The sequence below is a fragment of the Symphalangus syndactylus genome, chromosome 15, assembly GCF_028878055.3.
Source record: "Symphalangus syndactylus isolate Jambi chromosome 15, NHGRI_mSymSyn1-v2.1_pri, whole genome shotgun sequence".
Taxonomy (NCBI): Eukaryota; Metazoa; Chordata; class Mammalia; order Primates; family Hylobatidae; genus Symphalangus; species Symphalangus syndactylus.
In genome coordinates, this window is record NC_072437.2 from 17,597,602 (window position 1) to 17,617,261 (window position 19,660).

A 19,660-nucleotide genomic window follows, 5' to 3' on the forward strand; every position below is an offset into this window, starting at 1 on the left:
TTGTTGTTCATATATAAGAATGCTGTTTTTGGGGTTGGTTGCAGTGGCTCATGGCTGTAATCCTAGCACTTTGGGAGGCCGAGGTGGGTGGATCACCTGAGGTCAGGAGTTCGAGACCAGGCTGGCTAACATGGTGAAACCCTGTCTCTACTAAAAATACAAAAATTAGCCGGGCATGGTGGCACATGCCTGTAATCCCAGCTACTTGGGAGGCTGAGGCAGGAGAATCACTTGAACCCAGGAAGCGGAGGTTGCTTTAGTGAGTGGAAATCGTGCCATTGCACTCCAGCCTGGGCAACAAGAGCGAGACTCTATCTCAAAAAAAAAAAAAAAAAGAATGCTGTTTTTGTACAGGATCTTACACTTACACGCAGTTGATAAACTCCTTCATTATTTCCAAATAGTTTGTCTATAGAATTGATTGCATATTCTATGTAGAAAATCATGTCATCTACAAACATGAAACTTCGTTTATTCGTTTCCAATTGTTACAGCTCTTATTTCATTTCCTTGCTTTTATCATACTGTCCAGACTTCTGTACAATGCTAAATAGGAACAGTGATAGTGGATATTGTTGTCTTTTTCCTGTCTTTGTAATTTTCCTCCATTTAATGTGTGTATTATGTATAAATAATGAATATATTTAATGTGGGCTTTCAGTGGACACATGTTGTCATGTTTATGAAGTCTCTCTCTCTCTCTCTCTCTATATATATATATATATATTTATATGTATACACATATACACACATTTTTTTTTTTGAGACAGAGTCTTGCTCTGTCACCTAGACTGGAATGCAAGGGCATGATCTCAGCTCACTACAACCTCCGCCTCCCAGGTTCAAGTGATTCTCCAGCCTCAGCCTCCAGAGGAGATGGGACTACAGGCACCCGCCACCACACCAGACTAATTTTTGTATTGTTAGTAGAGACGAGTTTCACCATGTTGTTTAGGCTGGTCTCAAACTCCTGACCTCAAGTGATCTGCCTGCCTCAGCCTCCCAAAGTGCTGGAATTATAGCATGAGCCACTGGGCCCTGCCAAAGTCACCTAATATTTATGTTGGTTTTAAAAGACCATGAATGATGTTGACTTGTGCCAAACCTTTTTTATATATCTTTCAAGGTTATCATATAGCTTTTCTTCTTTAGTCTGTTAAAGGGAGGAATTACACACAAATTCCCTTTTTATCAGCTCCCACTAATATTGCAGGATGTGCCCTGTACTTTTTTTCATGCTTGTAGAATAATCATTTGACAAGAGTATGCACACAGCCACACATGCACGCACACACACACACACACACACACACTATCAGGCTAGACTAGAAGTATGTGTGATAACAAACCCCCAGCATCTCAGTGGTTTGTCCCCTAAAAGTTTGTCTTGGTCATATAAGATCTGCACGCAAGGGGCAGTGGTTGTCCATGAGAAGGTGCAGCTATGGAGGCAGCTTCCTTGAATGGCTTCATTATTTCTCCACCCAAAGACTTTGCTTTTTACTAGAGAATGGGGGAGTAGCAGATTGGAGAAGTTCCCAGAGGCTTTTCCTTCCAGAACCTGGTGGAGTTGGTATGTGAAAGGTGTTATGTCAGAGACGAAGCAAACAGAACCCAGAGCTGAAGAGGCGCATCTAGGCCACTTATTTGGAAAGGGGGAGGGCTCAGCTTCCAAGGAACAGGCTCTCTGTTGCTTCTCACCTGGATAGATATTTAAATAATTCAGAGTATTTCCACCCAAACCTTGACAGCATGGCCTCATGGGAGAACATGTCTCTCCAATCGAGTCCATTCCTTCCCCTAGAACAGGGGAAGGAATGAAAGGAATTCCGCGTTGTGCCACATCCCAGAATAGTTCCATCAGGTAAACACATTCTTTCCTAATAGAAATCTGTTGGGAAAAAATGATCTTTGTGAACAGTGGTCAACTGCTGTTGCTAAAATCGGAGCATGATTAGTGACAACTAAGTCCCCTCTCAAAAGTGTCATGTCCAAGCAGTGGACGGCGCTATGGAAAGAACGGACAGCGTTGGAGGCATCTGCTCCTGGCTGGGAGTCGTAGGGTGTCAGAGTCATGGGGCAGCCTCTCCTGCTGCTTCCCAGGCCTCACAGTAAAACAGGAACCGAGGCATCCTTGCCCCTCCTCAGCTTCAAAGCTGAATCACTGGGAAGATATGGTGTTTCCACACTGATACATTTATTTCACTTCATTTATTTGAGGATTAAAGTGAGCTGCAGAAAGGTATCATTTATTAAAGTGGAAAATAGAATAAATGTCGTTGCCAGAGTATGCCTTATTTCGAGCACATTTTCAGTGTCAGATTTTCTCATCCAAACTTGTTTCCCAAGCACGGCATTCCTCCATGTAATTAATATCACATGCTTATAGCTCAGCTGCAAAGCATTCTTGGCTATTTTGATAACATGAAACCCGGCAGTTACCCGTTGTGATTTACACATGGTTGCAGTTGGAGATTTTTCTAAAATTACAATAAAATTTATTTGAGGGGAAATCTGTTTTAAGGACTAGATTGGGGAAAGAAAATAAAAAATAGAAATGAACAACTAAGTATGTCTGTTCTCCAAAGTGCATATAAGTCTATCAAGGCAACACATTGGCCTTTGATCAGAGCCACTTTACAAGGCAGGTGATTTATGGACAGCCAGGCCATCCCCTGCAGTGAAGCCTGGGGCTCGAATGCTTAGGGACAGGCATGTGCTATTTTTAAAATAAAAAGACTATAATTTCACTGCTGTTTCCAAACCTATTGGATTATTTTACTCCTATGCTTTATTTCCTTCTTCACTGGTAATGTTGGTCATCTAAGATGAAACAGAAGTAAAATTTTCCATGTTCACAAGTCTGACAAATTTTAGTTTACAAAATTCCTTTCTCTGCAGGTGGAGATTTGACATTGTACCTGAGTGGGTACAGGATTTAATTGTTACCAGAGCCAAATCCAAAGCAGGAAGAATCCCGTCTTAAAATCCTGAGGCACAGGTGTTCTAAGTGGCCTCGATCTTTGCATCCCATATAGAAGCAGCTGGCAGTCTCAGCGGCTGCTCTCGGGGGACTTCCCCAGAAGTCTGGCCAATGCAGGGCTGGGTCGGGGGGCATTGCAGCAGCCCTGGACCATTTGACAGACAGGGTTCTGACCTTTGGGCCACTGTGTTACCAGCTAATTGAGGGACCAGAAGTTATAAAATTGCATGATTTCACTTTGACCTTTTCTCCATTACACACTGGAAATCACACACATTGAATATCAGTGGTTCCCAGGGTTCTTGAAGAACGTCTGTGTCTCCAATGAAACCCTCACTTCTCTGGGAGGGAATTCCCACTGAGTCTCCCTTATAAGTAGGCAAGGTGGGTATGTCTTGCATTTGTCTGATCAGTATCTCTTCCTTTGTGGACCTTTAGGAAAGATCAGTGTGGAAATCAATGAGCCTCCTATTCATATTCTGGGATGGGAACAGGAATAGCAGCCCAGGGCGAGCTGTGGTGAAACAGCCAATCAAGTTGTTGTCAGTGGTCCCCTGGGATCATGTGCCTGTTATGGAAGAAGCAATGGAGCCAGGGAAGAAATGGACATCATCTAGAGGTTTGGACTTGGGAAGTGCAACTCCATTGACTTTAGTTGCAATAGCTGGAAGAGACTTCAGGTTATTTTCCATTGTAGAAAGGGTGGGTCTCCGTTGTGAAGTTGTATTTATGGAAATAAGGAAGTATGTATGCACTGGGTGAGAAGAAGGGTAGGAGGGCTATTATAACCCTTGCTTTTTATGGGTTATGGCCCTGCATCCCTTCTTTGAGTTGCCAGCCTGCTCTTTGTGATTTGGTGGAAGGCTTCCCACACAACCCACCCCTGACTATAGGGGTGAACTTAGAACTAAGTTAGAGCACTCAGAATCTTTTTCCCTAGACATTGAATCTTGACCATAGATACACAGTGATGGATGGTGACTGCAGTTGTGACCTTCAATGGCAATGTTTAAACAGAAGGTCCATGAACTCCTGCTGCTGAGATCTCTGGAACCAGAGCAGCCCTGGACCCTTTATATCTCAAGGCCGGATGTGTTATAGGACCAACAGGTTCGTATGCCCACTGTGTAGTAACAGGCCAATGCACTGAGACAGCCAGGAGGCAGCAGAGAAAGAGTTTGATGATTGCAGGGCTCCTAGCAAGGAGATGGGAGGAGACCCTCAAATCCATCTCCCCGAGAGTTCTGAGTTGGGGTTTTAAAGGGGATCTTGGAGGGTGAGGGGCTGGAAAATTGGGGTCATTGATTGGTCAGGGTGAGGAGGATGAAATCATCAGGATGTGGGGCCTGCGTGCTTTGGTGAGTCAGCTTCTTGTGGAGTCCTTCAGACCTGCTGATGTGGGTGGTTTTAGTGGCATGCAGGACGGGAAAGAATATCTTAAAGGAAAACAACATTTCATAAGGTTCCAGTTGTTATCTCTAGAGTAGATAAGGGGATCTATAATCTTGTAACAGGGTCTATGTGATTCTAGGACAACAAACAACAGCAAGGAAGCACGTCAGAGAACAGGCCGACCTCATGATCCATGCTGGGTGTGCTGCAAGCTTGTTTTAGTCTCATTTCTCTCCCTTCTTCCCTGATTACTTTAATAAAGTTTATTGGGATGGTTTCAGATGCTCAGCTTTTCCATGTGATTAGGTGAGTGATCCAGAACCCTTCCAAAGAGCCCTGTGGACTCAACCCTCTGTTTGAACAACATACAAGATAATATGAGACGTTTATTTATTGAGGACCTTCTGAGCACCTGGCACTGTGCCAGATTCTTTCAGATATATAAAATTTCACTTGCTCCTGATGATTCTGGAAAGGAACAACGGCATCTTATGAAGCTGTAGCAGATGCTGTCCTGCCTCGCTCATGTCTGTCAGATGTGTTGGAGTGCCCCGGCTGCTGCTCTGCATGTGTAGCTGAGGTCCTGGTGGAAAAATACCACCGGATCTCTCTGAAGCTGGAGTGGAATAATTCTGAAGTGTGTGTTTTGCCTCCTTTCCCAGTGTGTCCCCATGGGGTTAAGCTCTGGTCGCCTGCTTCTGTTGCTGGTCTTGTGGTACACACGTGGCAGGATGTCACCCTTTCCCTGGGTTGCGTCCACTTTCCTTGCTGTGTTATTCACACTCCCCAAATAAAATACTTTCACTCAAATCCCTGCCTTTGTGTCTGCTTCTTTGAGAAACCAGACTAAGTAAGATGGGGGCTTCTGGGATGCTTGAAAGATGCAGCTCAGGGTTGGTCCTGTGTTAATCCCTCTGTCAATGCGAATCCACCTCCACCGTATAGATGAGAACACTGAGACACAGGGGAGGAGGGAGCAACTCACCTGACATCACTCAGTCAGTAGACACCTAGGATGGCAATTGTGGTTTACCCTTCATGGCAATGCTGATCCTTTGCCTGGCCCAGGGTGGCTTGACCTTTGCACTGTAGACATTCTGAGCCGGGTAATTCTTTGCTCTGCGGGGCTGTTCTGTGCATCGTAGGAGGTTTTGCAGCAACCTCTATGCACTAGATCCCAGGAGCATCCCATCCCCTATTGCGATAACTAAAAATGTCTCCCCCACATTGCTGAATGTCCCCTTGGCAAGAGGGGAGGACTCCCCCTTGAGAACAACAGCCCAAGAGAGCCAGATTCTGTAGGAAAAAGGGCAGTGCCCATCCTGACGTAGAGAGGCGAGTGACAGCACATGAATAGCCTCCTTATTGAGCCTTTGATTCAATCTTGTATCTTCTGACTCCAAATCTGGCCCACTTTCCATTATGTAGGCTTCTTGGGATCAATTGTTCCATTGTTCTACTTGTTAGAAAGTTCTTTCCTGTTGAGCCCAAATCTGCTTCCCAGTAACTGACTTCATCAACGTGCCCTCTGAAGCCATGCAGGAGGACTAATCCTTTTCATGGGCTGCACTTCAACTATTTGAAAACAACTTGTGTGTCCCTGCCCTGTTCTCTCCCTGCCATGTCCCCCGCCAATCCCTCCCTGAAACTTTGGAGTCTTCCCATGGCTGCTTGGGCACTCAGAGGTTCGCTCAATAACAAATTCAGCAACTACAATGCCTACTATGTGCCAGGTGCTACTATATGTCAGGGAACAATTCTCAGTCAGGGAATTCAAACTTCTTGGTTCCCTCTCACACCTGCAAACAAGAATTGCCAGAGCCTGGAGTTCACGCATGTTAAAGCTTCCGGGCAGTTTAGACATAGCCTCTGCCTACAGATAAGTCCAGCATTTAAGAGCCTTTGATCTACCGTGGTCTAGCTCCAGGCAATAGAGCTCTGATGTATATCTTAAAGCAGCTATCTAAAAGATGGCTTTGAAGAACGTGTTAAAAAGGAACTCTTTTTAAAATTATTTATTTATTTATTTTTATTATACTTTAATTTCTGGGGTACACATGCAGAATGTGCAGGTTTGTTACATAGGTATACACGTGCCATGGTGGTTTGTTGCACCCATCAACCCATCATCTACATTAGGTATTTCTCCTAATGCTCTCCCTCCCCTAGTCCCCCGTCCCCCGACAAGCCCTGGTGTGTGATGTTCCCCTCCCTGTGTCCATGTGTTATTGTTCAACTCCCACTTATGAGTGAGAACATGTGGTGCTTGGTTTTCTGTTCCTGTGTTATTTTGCCGAGAATGATGGTTTCCAGCTTCATCCATGTCCCTGCAAAGGACATGAAATCATCCTAAAAAGGAACTCTTAATAAGATGCTAGGTTAAAGAGGTACATGTTTCTATCAAGTCACATTTTCAGTAAAATAGCTTTTAAAAAGTTTATACAAAAAAAAAAGCCTAGAAGTTGATACAAAAAAAATATTAGTGAGGTTTCTTTCTCTAGATAGCAGAATTAAAGGAGATCAACATTTTTTCCTTTGTCCTTTGCTTCATTTTAAAGCTTGTAGAATGAATACATATGTGTGTCTGTGTGTGTCTATATGTATATAAATATACACACATATATTCACATACACTGCAATCAGTTTTTAAAAGGTTTTTGTAAAATTGTGCTGATGACTATCTTTTTGCTATTTCTCATAGGGACTGATGACACCTGGAAGAAATAAGTCACAGAGATGTAGAATGCAATCATAGAACTAGATGCATTTGGGGAATAAGAAAGCATTAGAACAATAGAGCTGAAACAAATGCCGGCTCATCCCCCATCATTTAAGAAAGTGGGAAAGGCGATTTACACAGGACCACAGCACATCTGGATGAACATCCTGAGTGAAAAGAAACTGACATAAAGAACACAAAATAGTGACACCAGAGAAACGAGTACCAAGGGTGGGTACAAAAACAAAAATGGGCTTTATATCTACTCAAGTGAAAACACCATTCATCCAACTCCCTGGCTGAATGTAGCCTATCACAAGTGATTCTTTCATTCCCATTTGTCTGAGGCTTTACTTTACATGACCTATATTCTATTTTAAGGGTTTCTGAGCTTCACAAATGAGCACATGATTTTCCTCCTTCCCTTTTGACTATCCCTTATTTCAATTAAATAAATCACAATGGCTTACTTTTTCTTGGAAGAGTTTTTCTGATTTCCTCTTCCCTCTGCTCTTTCTAAATCCTCCGAATTCAACGTTAAGCCTTTCACTCCCGTCCCCTCTCATGGGTAGACGTTCTCCTTTCTTCCTCCTAAAAGCATTCCCTTCCTCTTGGTAGATCCTTGTGTTCTTTCTGGCTGCCTGGATACGGGTCCTAGGCAGAGGCTGGGTGGGCATGCCCTCCCTGTGGCTACTGGAATTTGGCAAATGAGCACAAAATTTGCAAGTCTGTGCAACTGTCCACCACCCACTTCTTTGAAAAGTGAACTGGATGTCTAACGTTTCCAACCACATCACAGCAACTGGATGCCACAGGGGCAGCCTCTGTTCTATTCCAGTGATATTCCTGAAACTTTTAAAGGGAATTCCATTTAATGTTGCTAGGACTGTGCGTGCGTGTGTGTGTGTGTGTGTGTTTGTGAGTGAGAGAGAGAGAGAGAGAGAAAGAGAGAGAATTCTAGCAAAGTAATGTGTCTATGAGGACTGGTAGATAATGCTACCCTAAATAACTTGGGCTTCCACTGGCTGGCTTTTGTTCATAAAATGCTAATCCTTTCAGGTGTAGACCTATATAAAACATTGGGGATTAAAGAGTGCACAGAAGCCTCAAATCTCTTCTGCTGCATAAGGTAAAGATATGTGTAACAATTCAAAATTATTTTGGGCATACTAACAAGGAGTCATTTCTAATTCTTTATTAAGTACGAACATGTGATGTAGATCATAGATGTGCTGAACTAATAACAGTCAGTCAGTAGATTATAGTCGTTCTTTTGTAGATTGCTTTTCAATGCACAGCTATCTTTGGGAAAAATTAATTTATCATGTCTACAATGATGGGGAGGTTATCATTTCATTGCACAAGGAACACTGTCACTGGTATTTGACTGAAAATAGTTCTTTTCTTGCATGTAAAATGAAGATGTCTTGGATTTAGTGTGCAGGGTCCCATGGTGACAGGTTGAAATTCCGTATACAATGTCACACTATGTGTCTCCTCTGCAACTTTGAAGACAATAACAACAGTTGATATTGTATGTGCAGGAGGCTTTGCACGGGCGACCCCTCTTAATTCCCACAACCATAGAATGAAGCAGGTGTCACCATCATCTACATTATTTACTTGGATTGTACATGGCACAGCCAAGAGTCAAAGGCAGGCTCGTTTCTCACCACAGCGCTGAGACGTCTACATCGTGGACCCTCTAGGTAGTTTCTAACACCCAGTCTGCTATTTCCTAGGGGAACAATTCACTTCCTGCAGTTGTGAGAAAGTTGGAAAGAAGCAGCAAGTGAGCGCCTGTAAGAGAAACAAATTCTCCTGTGAATCAGAGCCTGGTAGAGCATTCTCGGCTGGCTTGGTGAGCTGGAAAATTGTATCAAATAGTTGATGACCTGATTCCAGAGTCAATGAACATGCCACATTACTTCCACCACCATCTCATTGCTTTGAAATCTGTTGTGTAGACATGTGTGGGGCACGCAGCCTCTCCCAGGTGTAGACAGAATTACCCACATGGTGGGGGCCTGGCGCTCTGTCTTATGCTTTGTTCCCTGAGGGCAATTTCGTGCCTGCACGACTGGATTTAGTGCTGGTCTTGGGTGAGCTAGTCAGTTGTGGTGTGACCGGCGTTTCCAGCTTCCATCCTCAGTTGGATGGAACCTCAATGTGATGGGCAGCAACTCGTGTGTGTGAGGAATAAACCCAGGACAGTAAGCACAGATGAGAACCATTTACATTTTGTAAAAGGGACCACAAAATGTCACTCTGACAGCGTAGACTTCAGATACACAAAACATGATGAGACGTTTCAGGACAAAGAGGCTGGAAAACCAAGTCAGAACCAAGGCAACGCGGGCTGCATCCTGCCTGCTGAGTACGAATGGAGACTGCAGCTGGATGGCCCATCCTGGCTCTGACTCCTGGCATCGTCCCTGGCCAGCTGCGCCTGGTCTTGCGCTGGTTTTTAATCTCTCTGAGCCTGAATTTCTCTCATCTGAGGCAAGGCGTCATGCCAGTGTCTACCCCATAGGGTTTTTGTGAGGATTCAATGAATACACACCAAGCCCTTCAAGAACTCACAACAATGTGAGAATTCCTCCAGCAACGTCAGGCATCGTTATCTTGAGACCAATCAATGATCCCAATATCTAGGTGTCTTGTTCTGGACCAGGTACCATTTCCTGCACTTTAATAGTCACGTTCACTCTTCCGTTTCTCACGGCAGCCTTAGGAGGTAGGCGGATATTGGGATCGCCTTTTCGCTGATGAGGAAATGCGCTCTGAGGGACTGAGTGCGTTGCCCAGTGTTGGAGTGGGAGCCAAGGCGAGCTCCTGGCCCCGGCCCAGTGCTTTCTACTGTCTTGCAATAGAGCCTCGGAGGAAAGCAGAGTAGCCTTGTGTTTGCTCCAAATCCCAGCTTCTCATCCATGATGTCATTAACCCCAGAATCCACACGTACCCCCAGTGGTATGCAAGTCTGGATAGATTTTAGGATTCAGTTCCAAAAGTTATTAGAGATACAGTACAGAGTCCCAGAACTTAGTGATGGGCTGCAATATTTGGAGTGGGGAGGAGGATGGCAAAGAATAACTTTTCAAAAGAACAAAAACTTGCTCTAGGCCCCTGAGCAACATAAAACTGGTTTTCAGGCCAAAGGTGCTGTTTTTGCATTTCTTCACGCACATAGGTTCAGTAATGTGTAATGGTTTCTCCGCATCTTGCTCAGCAAAGCCAGGGTAACAGCTCCTTGGGTGGCTGCTTTGCTCACTCAGGGAACTAAGCTGAAAAGCAGGCGTTCTTTTTAGCTCAGATAACCTACACCTTTCGGAGCTCTTCGGGAATGTCTTGGGCCGAGCGACTCCGGCCTTGTCCAGCTCTTTCCTCTCAGCAGGCTCCGGCTATGGACGTGTGTCTGAGCTCCGCGCAGCAGCCCGGGCGCCAGAGGGAAGGACTCAGCTCCCGGGGTGGCTGGTTAGAGGCCGAGAAGAAGGCGGCTCCGCAGAAAGACAGCACCGGGGGAGTCCTAGAAGGTAACCTCCTTCTTCATCACTTCAACAGTTTTCCTCAGTTGCTTTCCTGGCGATGACATTTTCAAGTAAATTTCAGTGACAAGAATTTCCATTTCCTTTTAACATTAGATTTTTTACTATAATGAAGCTTAGCAGAAAAATGTTTTGCAAGCATAAACATAATTTCTGTTTTTTCATTATTTACTTATTGAAAGTAATTCCTGTTTTTTCATTATTTACTTATCAAAGTTCACACATTTGTTTTTACTGTATGTATAGATCTAAGCTTGCTGTATTTTTGTAACAAGAACTTAAAAAGAAGAAAAAAAAAATCTAGGTTCATTTCTGCTTTTCACCAAAATACATTCTTGGCAGCTTTGTCATACAGTGAATCTTTATAAATCAAACTGTATTTCCCCATTAGGACAATGTAACAGTTTAGGGTTACATTTCTGGGCATGGATTCAGTGTAAATAAATAATAGACATAACAAATGATCTAATAAAAGCCAAGATGCAGCATTTACAGTGTTTATAATTAAAGGTGGTAAAAATATATCCCAACTTTAATTTTTACTGAATTGTTTACATAAAAATGCAACTCTACCTTATCTGAAAATCTGATCTCTCTAAAACTGTCAGAATAGCACAGACAGAATAAATGAAAATATTTCAGGCACAAAAACATACATTTCTTTATCATTGTAGAACCTCACAGGGTCTTATGAGAGAATATGTGTATGTCTATGTTTCCTTACAATGTTGATTGGAAAAGTGTAGCTGTCAAGCTTAGTATTTGTCAGTTTATTTACCTGTGAAATGATGAGCCATTCAAAATCAGCCTACTTACTCTTCCTAGTCTCTAGAGAAAAATAAGTCCCCAGATGGTGACATATGGAAGGAAGGACAGGCATGGCCTGGATGAGAGTGGGGCAGGACAGGGAAGCTGGCAGGGGCTGGTACAGGTCCCTGATGCTCTGAGCCACCACCCAGCGGTGCGCTGGAGATGGTTTGTACTGGCACCTGAATTTCAGCAATTTTTGTAGCTGGTTGTTATATATAACCATCATTCAAATTTAAGTTAGAATCTTATGATTAAATAGATTGTATTAAAGACAAAGATATATTAAAAGCGAAGTTGATAAATACTCAAAACTCATCATCAATTATTCTATTACCTCTTCCTAATATCTATGCCCTCAAGGTTAATCGTGTCTGTGGTGTCTGTACGGTAGGAACACTACACAGTGGCGAGGTACTGCACGTCTTTCCCCAGCGATGTCATGCTGCTTCTCTGAAATCGGCACGGTGGGAGTATTTACTCCAGAGCAATCGTCAAACACTGTCAATCACCTCTTGCTGAACTAGTAATTAAACATTAATCACTCTATTCTTCGGCCTTCCTCCTGCGTCTAAACCAGAATTCAGAGCCAGTCTCTCAGCCCTGTGGTAGGAGCTGGGGTTCTGTTAGATGTCAGTGGCTTCCCAAAAGAGGTGGGGAAAGCTACAGTGCTCCCCCCTTCCCCTACAATCTCCCTACAGCCTCCTACCAGGGCAGGTAAGGACAAGGTCTCAGGACTGAATTGGTTACCTTTATTAGAGGGGTCTTGCAGGTTCACTGAGGTCCCAGGTTTCTGGAAGCTCGCCTTTTTTGTCAGGGCAGAGAATTCTCCTTCAAAGTGGTAGAAAATACTAAATCAAAGTCACAGGCTAAAACAGCACTCTGAAGAGCTGAAGGCACCCATGATGCTAATTTACAAATGAGTCACTTCATTCACATTTTTTTTTTTAGTGTGCTGCACACTGATGCTTTTGTAATATACAACAAAAATGAATTTCTACAGAAATTAAATGAAAATATATAGAGACATATAAAATACAAGCTCCGGGTTTTGTTCGTAGTTAGATTCAACAGGCATTGTCAAATGGTTGTGACTATTTTTAAAGGCTCACTCCAAATCCCTCTACTTACTGTGGAGCTGTTACCAGCCTTTGCAGAGCAGTGGCATGGAACTCTTCCAGTATGTATGGAATGAGTGAGACCTGAAACACCCCGAGGCCCTGCCCTCGACCTGAGGGATGCCCTGCTGACCAGGTTTCTTCCAAGACCCACTTCCCTTTGCCTCGTATTCACCTCCTCCTGCCTTCCACCCTGAGTGCCTATTTCAGATTAAAACACTTCCAATGTTCACCGGCTGCCCCTTCTACCTTTGTCCAGAGCCCATATTTTATCCCTGGTTAAACATTTTACAGTCATATCCCAGGCCACAAAGGCAGGTTTCATGCAAACAAAACTGAACTTCCTCCCCGCTACTCTCCGCACTGTTAATTCTTTCCCACCGCTGGGACCAACACCTTTTTCTCTGTTCCTGATCCTTCTTCCACACACTTTGCCTCACTGCTCTTTTATTCCTAAACACTCTAGAAAACCTGCAAACACTTGTGATCCCTTGATGTCAGCTCGATCAGGTGCTCTTTTCCTCTCATTTTATGTGCCATTTGAGAGCTGCTAGCGTGGGTCATGGGTTTAAAGGAGTATTTAAAGCAATAGTAACTTAATAGCCAGAGCTCAGCTGACATCCTCCCCCAGGGCTGTGGGGCTGGCTGGGCATCTACCTTTTGAGCAGCAATTGTAGGAAAGATTGAAGGAACATGCTCCAGCCAACATGTGGGGATGTTACTTCACTTCAAGACCTAAAAATAGGCAGGTCTGGCCAGGTGTGGTGGCTCACGCCTGTAATCCCAGTGCTTTGGGAGGCTAGGGTGAGTGGATCACGAGGTCAGGAGTTTGAGACCAGCCTGACCAACATGGTGAAACCCCGTGTCTACTAAAAATACAAAAATTAGCTGGGCGTGGTGGCGCATGCCTGTAATCCCAGTTACTCAGGAGGCTGAGGCAGGAGAATCGCTTGAACCCGGGAAGCAGAGGTTGCGGTGAGCTGAGATTGCACCACTGTACTCTAGCCTGGGCAACAGAGTGAGACTCTGTCTCAAAAGGAAAAAAGAAAGGCAGGTTTGTGTTTACCTAGTTCCTCTGTATCCAGACAGCTCATTTGTGCAATTTTGCTGGTAAGTTCACCATTTTTCCATCAGCAAAATGTAGGGTGGGGACCGATCCACACACCTTCTGTCCTCCCCTAAATAAAGAAAAGGCCCAGAGCATTCTTTGGCATTTTGTCATCTGATAAAACTGTCACATCCAAATTTCATGTCCCCATCACCCCACATAATTCAATTTTGTGCCAATCTGCAGCCGTTCTCCTTGATAGCATCATCCCCTCTGTTTATGGAAAGGTTGTTCAATCTAATGCCATCTTAGCAATTATACCAAGTGTGTCTTTGCACTGGATTTGAACAAATCATGAACTCCATTTTATTTTTCTGCTTCACAGAATCCAACAAGATAGAACTATCTCTTCATAGCCTCCAGAAATTTGTTCCTACAGATTACGCCAGCTACACTCAGGAGCATTATCGGTTTGCAGGAAAGGAGATTGTCATCCAAGAATCCATAGAGAGTTACGGAGCGGTGGTGTGGCCAGGGGTGAGAGAACTGTCACGTTTGTGATGTCAGGATTTCTGGAGATAACAAGTCCATACTTCTGAGTTGCCTTGGACAATTTGTCAAGTTCCTTCATATCCAGTGCTTCTCAATTTGAGGTTCAATTGCTCGCCCCCGGAGGGTGTTGGTGGTGTGCTTGGGATCAGCAAAAACAGTGTTTCTTTCAGAAACACTGGTTTTGCTTTAAGCTCTGTTTCTTGAAACATTATTTTTATATTAAATAAACTCAGCTATATGAGGAAGTGAATGCAAAACTTGTATAAATTGTTAAGAAAAAATCCAGGGATTTAGAGTTCAGATTTTGCAGTGGGCATCTCCGAGCCATGCCCATCGACCCTCAGCCATTCATCTCTTTCTCTCTCCCTTTTTTACTTTTGAGATGGAGTCTCACAGTGTTGTCCAGGCTGGAGTGCAGTGACATGATCTTGGCTCACTGCAACCTCCACCTCCTGGGTTCATGCAATTCTCCTGCCTCAGCCTCCTGAGTAGCTGGGACTACAGGTGTGCACCACCACGCCCAGCTAATTTTTGTATTTTTAGTAGAGATAGGGTTTCACCATATTGGCCAGGTTGGTCTTGAACTCCCGGCCTCAAGTGATCTGCCCACCTCGGCCTCCCAAAGTGTTGGGATTACAAGCGTGAACCACCACGCCCGGCCGGGCAGCCATTCATCTCTTTTCCACGGGGGCTGTGTCGGTAGGGATGTTTAGGAAGCATGACTTCATGGCATGTCACTCCTGCCATAGCCCTGAGAGGATGGTGCTGAAATGGGGGAAGTCCTCTGGATTTTGAGTCAGAAAAGCTGCCATTTCAGGGCTGGGTAGTCACAAATGTTCACCTCACCTCTGTTTGCCTTCATTTCCATATTTAAAACCTAGGGTGGTAGTAATGTCTGCAGCGCTCCTGACATGGTTGTCAGAATTGTGAGAATTAATTTCAGGTTGCGAGATTAAATGAAGTCCTAGCGTAAGCTCACATGAGCTGTCCTCATTAATGTAATATTCTTTCCACCTTTCAGCTGAGGAAACGGGAACGCAGGCCAGCCTGCTGGCGTGGTAAAGCTCCCGACTGGGGTTCAGGGCAGAGCCAAGATAGACAGTGGCCCTCAGAGCCAGCGTGGTTGCTTTTCCCACTGCAGATGTTGTCAGTGATTAGAAGGGCTCCAGATCAGAAGTTCCCAATCTGCAGTCTTGTTAAAATGCGGATTCTGATTCAGGAGGTCTTACACATTCCGGGGTGATGCATATCTGCTGGGCCAGGGCCCCCACATTGAGTAGTCCTGGTTAGTGGTTCCACGGGGCTCCCTCAGGTCATCTGGCGATGGCACAGGATGGGGAGAAGGGTAGACAAAGGGCTTCAGGCTCTCAGGTGTCGACCTTCAGTCACTCCCAAACACGGAGCTCTATTTTCACACCTTATGCACATAATTTCCTTCCACCAAAGGCTTTTCTTTGCCTTAAAAACAAGTTTGAAAATCACCAAACTATTCACAGCTTCCTACTGTAACACATTCGGCAAATAGACGACAGCAGTGGTGTAGTGAGAAAGTGGTATAGTAAGAGATCAGAGGCTGGGCATTTGGCTTACGCCTGTAATCCCAGCACTTTCGGAAGCTGAAGCAAGAGGATCGCTTGAGCTCAGGAGTTTGAGACCAGCCTGGGCAACACAGTGAGACCCCATCTCTCTTTTAAAATAATAATAATAAAAAAAAGAGATCAGAAATTGAAAAAAGAATATTTGTCCACCTGACTGTTTTGTTCTGAACAAGGTATCACGCATGCACCAAACACTAGCCTCTCACGAAACCTGCTTCCTGAAAGCTGCACAAGAAGGGTGTCTAGAGCGGGATGGCACCCTTTTCCTGTGAGACTTCAGGTGCAACTCTGTGAAAAGATCTCTTCAGAGTTTGCTAACAGGACTAGGGGCTGGGGGGAGTGTTTGCAATGTCAAAAGACATAGCTGTCCCCGAGAAAAGCTTTGTCTCCAGATGACACCCTGGGGCCAGCCCCTCTCAGGGCAGGGCACCAGGAAGGACCCCTGCAGGCATCTCCAGGAAGTTCCTCAGAGCTGCCCTCTGAATGGCTCTAGGTGACACTCTTTTCCTGATATTGACCCCCTCCTCCCAGCCCCCAGAGCGAATACTTCTCTTCTCTCCTTAAGGACCAAAGAACTCCTTTCTTCAAAACTTCCCTTCTAAACTCTGGAGCTCCCTGCAGTGTGCTGCAGTTGGTGCTATTTACGTCACACCCATGTTGCTATTTTACCCACCGCCCTGGCCTTCCACACCAGCTGGCTTCTCCCCAGCCCCATGAAGTCGGCCCTGACTCCTCGGCGGCTCTGTGGTGACCCCTCTCCCCTCAACCTGCTGTCTGCCTCCTCTACAGCACTTACCTCCCCAGAATTCAGTTTGTAATTGGCTGACATGGCCCCTAAGCCCCACCACTGAGTTCCCAGACAGCAGAGGTGACTGCGTCATATTCATCTTTGCCCGTGGCAGTTCAACATGAAGAGATGAGGATGAAATGGAGTGATGTACAGGGTCAGGTTGGCTACTAAACCTACCACTCATAATCCTAAGAGTGACACGTCTCCAATCATCCTGGCTGTCCCCACTCCAAACTGGGCCCCAAATAGAAAGTAGAGTCCAGAGGAAGATGGGGGCATATCTTTAGCTAGGGCCTAAATGTATAAGTAAATTATAGAGTTCATTGATTTTTAAATCTCAGTGTTCACATTCCTCACTCTGGGCTATTTATACTCAAATTTAAGTAACTTTTTGTCATTTCTTCTCATAACTCTTCCTAATCTCTCCAATCCAAGGCACTGCTAGTTGATGCCTCATTGCCATACATGAAAACACCTCAGCAATCAATGCAAATCAAATACCCTTTACTCTTTGTGGGAAGGTTAGAGGAAGGTGGAGGCAGAAGAGAATGAATAAAGAAAAAAGGGATGTTTGATTTCCTGTATAAAAAACTAACAATATTTGTTGATATATGAAACATTAAAAAATATCTCCTTGCTACTACTCAAAGTGGGCCCATGCGCCAGCAGATGAGCATCATGTCAGGGCTTGTTTAGACGTGCAGGATCTTGAGCCCCACTCTCGACCTACTGAATGAGGATCTGCATCTTTAACAAGCTATCCAGGGGATCTGTTTGCACACTGAAGTCTGAGAAGCAGTTTCTGAACAGTCTGTTTCTTAGACGAACCACTTCAATAAAAGTCACTAACCCGTTGTTCAATACGGCAAAGCGCTCGCCAACCGGAATTTTGGTAAAGGAGCCAGGAAAGAGGTGTTCAAGTTTATAAAATGACATTTTAAAAAATTATTTCTATAATTAAAAAAACTCTCTTACAAGAAAGAATTCTAACATAAAACAACATTCTTAAAGCAGTTGGAGACCCAACATGATTAAACCAGTGGAAGAAGTTGCTGTTTTTTTAGCTCAACATTGCCCTGATTTGAAAGAGCTAAGCTGATCTACTGTTCTTCCTATTCTTTGGAGATTTAAGAGGCAGTTTAACAAATCTTTTTCCCCAGTTTCTTAGATGCAATTTATTGTAACTTCTTTATTTCAGAGGTCTAAATATGGCATTGAGTGTACATTTGGGTTCTTATGAATATAAACTGAACATATGTAATAACATGTCTTTTAGTATTTAAATTTGGGTGCCAGAAAGGGTTGCTACTGGCTTCCAATGTTCTAATGCCCACATGAAAAGTTATAATTATTTTTTAGGCTACGGCTTTGTGTCAATATTTGGAGGAACATGCTGAGGAATTGAATTTCCAAGATGCAAAAATACTTGAAATTGGTGCTGGACCAGGCCTTGTTTCCATTGTGGCCAGTATTTTAGGTTTGTTTATTTATTCCTGACCTAGTATCCAGACCTTTACTGTAGCAACAATAGCAAGTGCTTACTCTATGACAGGCTGTGGTTTAGGTGCCTGGCCCTGACCCAGAATGTCATGCGGCAGGAATTACTGCTGTTATCCACAGAGATAATTGAGTCTCGGAGAGGTTAATAAACTCCAATCAACCAGTTTCCATGGGACGAGGTTGAGTCCAGAGGCATGACTCTGAATCTCTGTTGTCAATCCCAGGGGTGGGGTGAGGTGAGGGAGCTACTGACATCAGGTGGTTGGAGGCCAGGGAAGCTGCTCATCATCTTACAGTGCACAGGACAAGACCACCCACAAGAAAGAATGAGCCAGCCCACATTAGGTCAAACATGTCCAGCCCACCCACCAATAGAGCCAAGGCTAAGGAATCCAGTTGTTTCTTGTGTTTCTCCCTGGGTATATGTACACTGTGGCTGCCCAGATGTTTCCAGGTCATTGTTGCAATTTTTCTTTTTCTCTCAGGAGCTCAAGTCACAGCAACAGATTTGCCTGATGTTCTGGGAAACCTTCAATACAATCTTTTAAAAAACACACTACAATGTACAGCACATCTGCCTGAAGTGAGAGAACTGGTATGGGGGGAAGACCTGGACAAAAACTTTCCCAAGTCAGCTTTTTACTACGATTACGTCCTAGCCTCGGATGTGGTCTACCATCACTACTTCCTGGACAAGCTGCTTGCCACCATGGTGTACCTTTCCCAGCCAGGGACGGTGCTGCTTTGGGCAAACAAATTCAGGTTCAGCACCGACTATGAATTTTTAGATAAATTCAAGCAAGTTTTTGACACAACACTGTTGGCTGAATATCCAGAGTCATCAGTCAAACTTTTTAAGGGGATACTAAAATGGGACTAAATCCAACAAAATGCCTTTCACAAGGTTAGTGTGTCTTTTGAGCAGTGTGTTAGAAATTGCTTTGGTAATAAAGACTTCTTTTATAGGATTGAGAAGGTAGTGCATAGAAACAACTTGTATATCGGAACAAATGTTAACAATACTGCAGAAACTTTCTAATTTCTAAGATAAGATTATCTGGTTAATCTAAATATCTAAAAAGAACAACATAAAAACATGAAAGTAGCTTTGTTGGTTCCAAAGAAGTTACATGTTTAATAAATCTTACATGGATAAATTAATAAGTGCATTTCTTCCCTATTTCTGCTATAGAGCATATGTTTAAACTTGGCAATATAGTCTTGTCACATGATTTTTGAAACTGGGCTCGACAGAGCCACTATATCTTAGTTTGAAGAATCTACTTTTGCAGATTTTTAACTGCAGCAAAAAGAGGATATTGAATGATAGAAAACAGTTAATAGGCTTAAAGTTGATTAAAAGTGAAAAAACTGTCGGAATGAGAACAATGTTGTCTTAAGAACTTCTTAATTTACAAAGACTCTCCCTCTGTGTCAATTATCTTAATAATTTCTAGTTAATTTCTGTATTGTCTGCTTTTTTCACAATAAGTATTTTAGGCTCTCCAGTCACATACTGTTCTACATTATATATATATATAATTTTTTTTTTTTTTGCTTTGACAACCATTTATGAAAAGGTAAGAACCTTCTTAGCCTGCCCAAACA

At 43.8% G+C, this 19,660-nt stretch overlaps 1 protein-coding gene across 1 annotated transcript; it reads left to right on the top strand.

Moving 5' to 3' along the window:
• Window positions 1-10,143: 10,143 nt before the first annotated feature.
• On the top strand, window positions 10,144-19,058 carry METTL21C (methyltransferase 21C, AARS1 lysine). Its single transcript, XM_055244373.2, has 4 exons — window positions 10,144-10,627; window positions 13,998-14,149; window positions 17,912-18,029; window positions 18,538-19,058. The coding sequence occupies exons 1-4, from the start codon at window positions 10,438-10,440 to the stop codon at window positions 18,930-18,932; spliced, it is 855 nt and encodes a 284-aa protein (XP_055100348.1). The 5' UTR covers window positions 10,144-10,437; the 3' UTR covers window positions 18,933-19,058.
• Window positions 19,059-19,660: the final 602 nt, after the last annotated feature.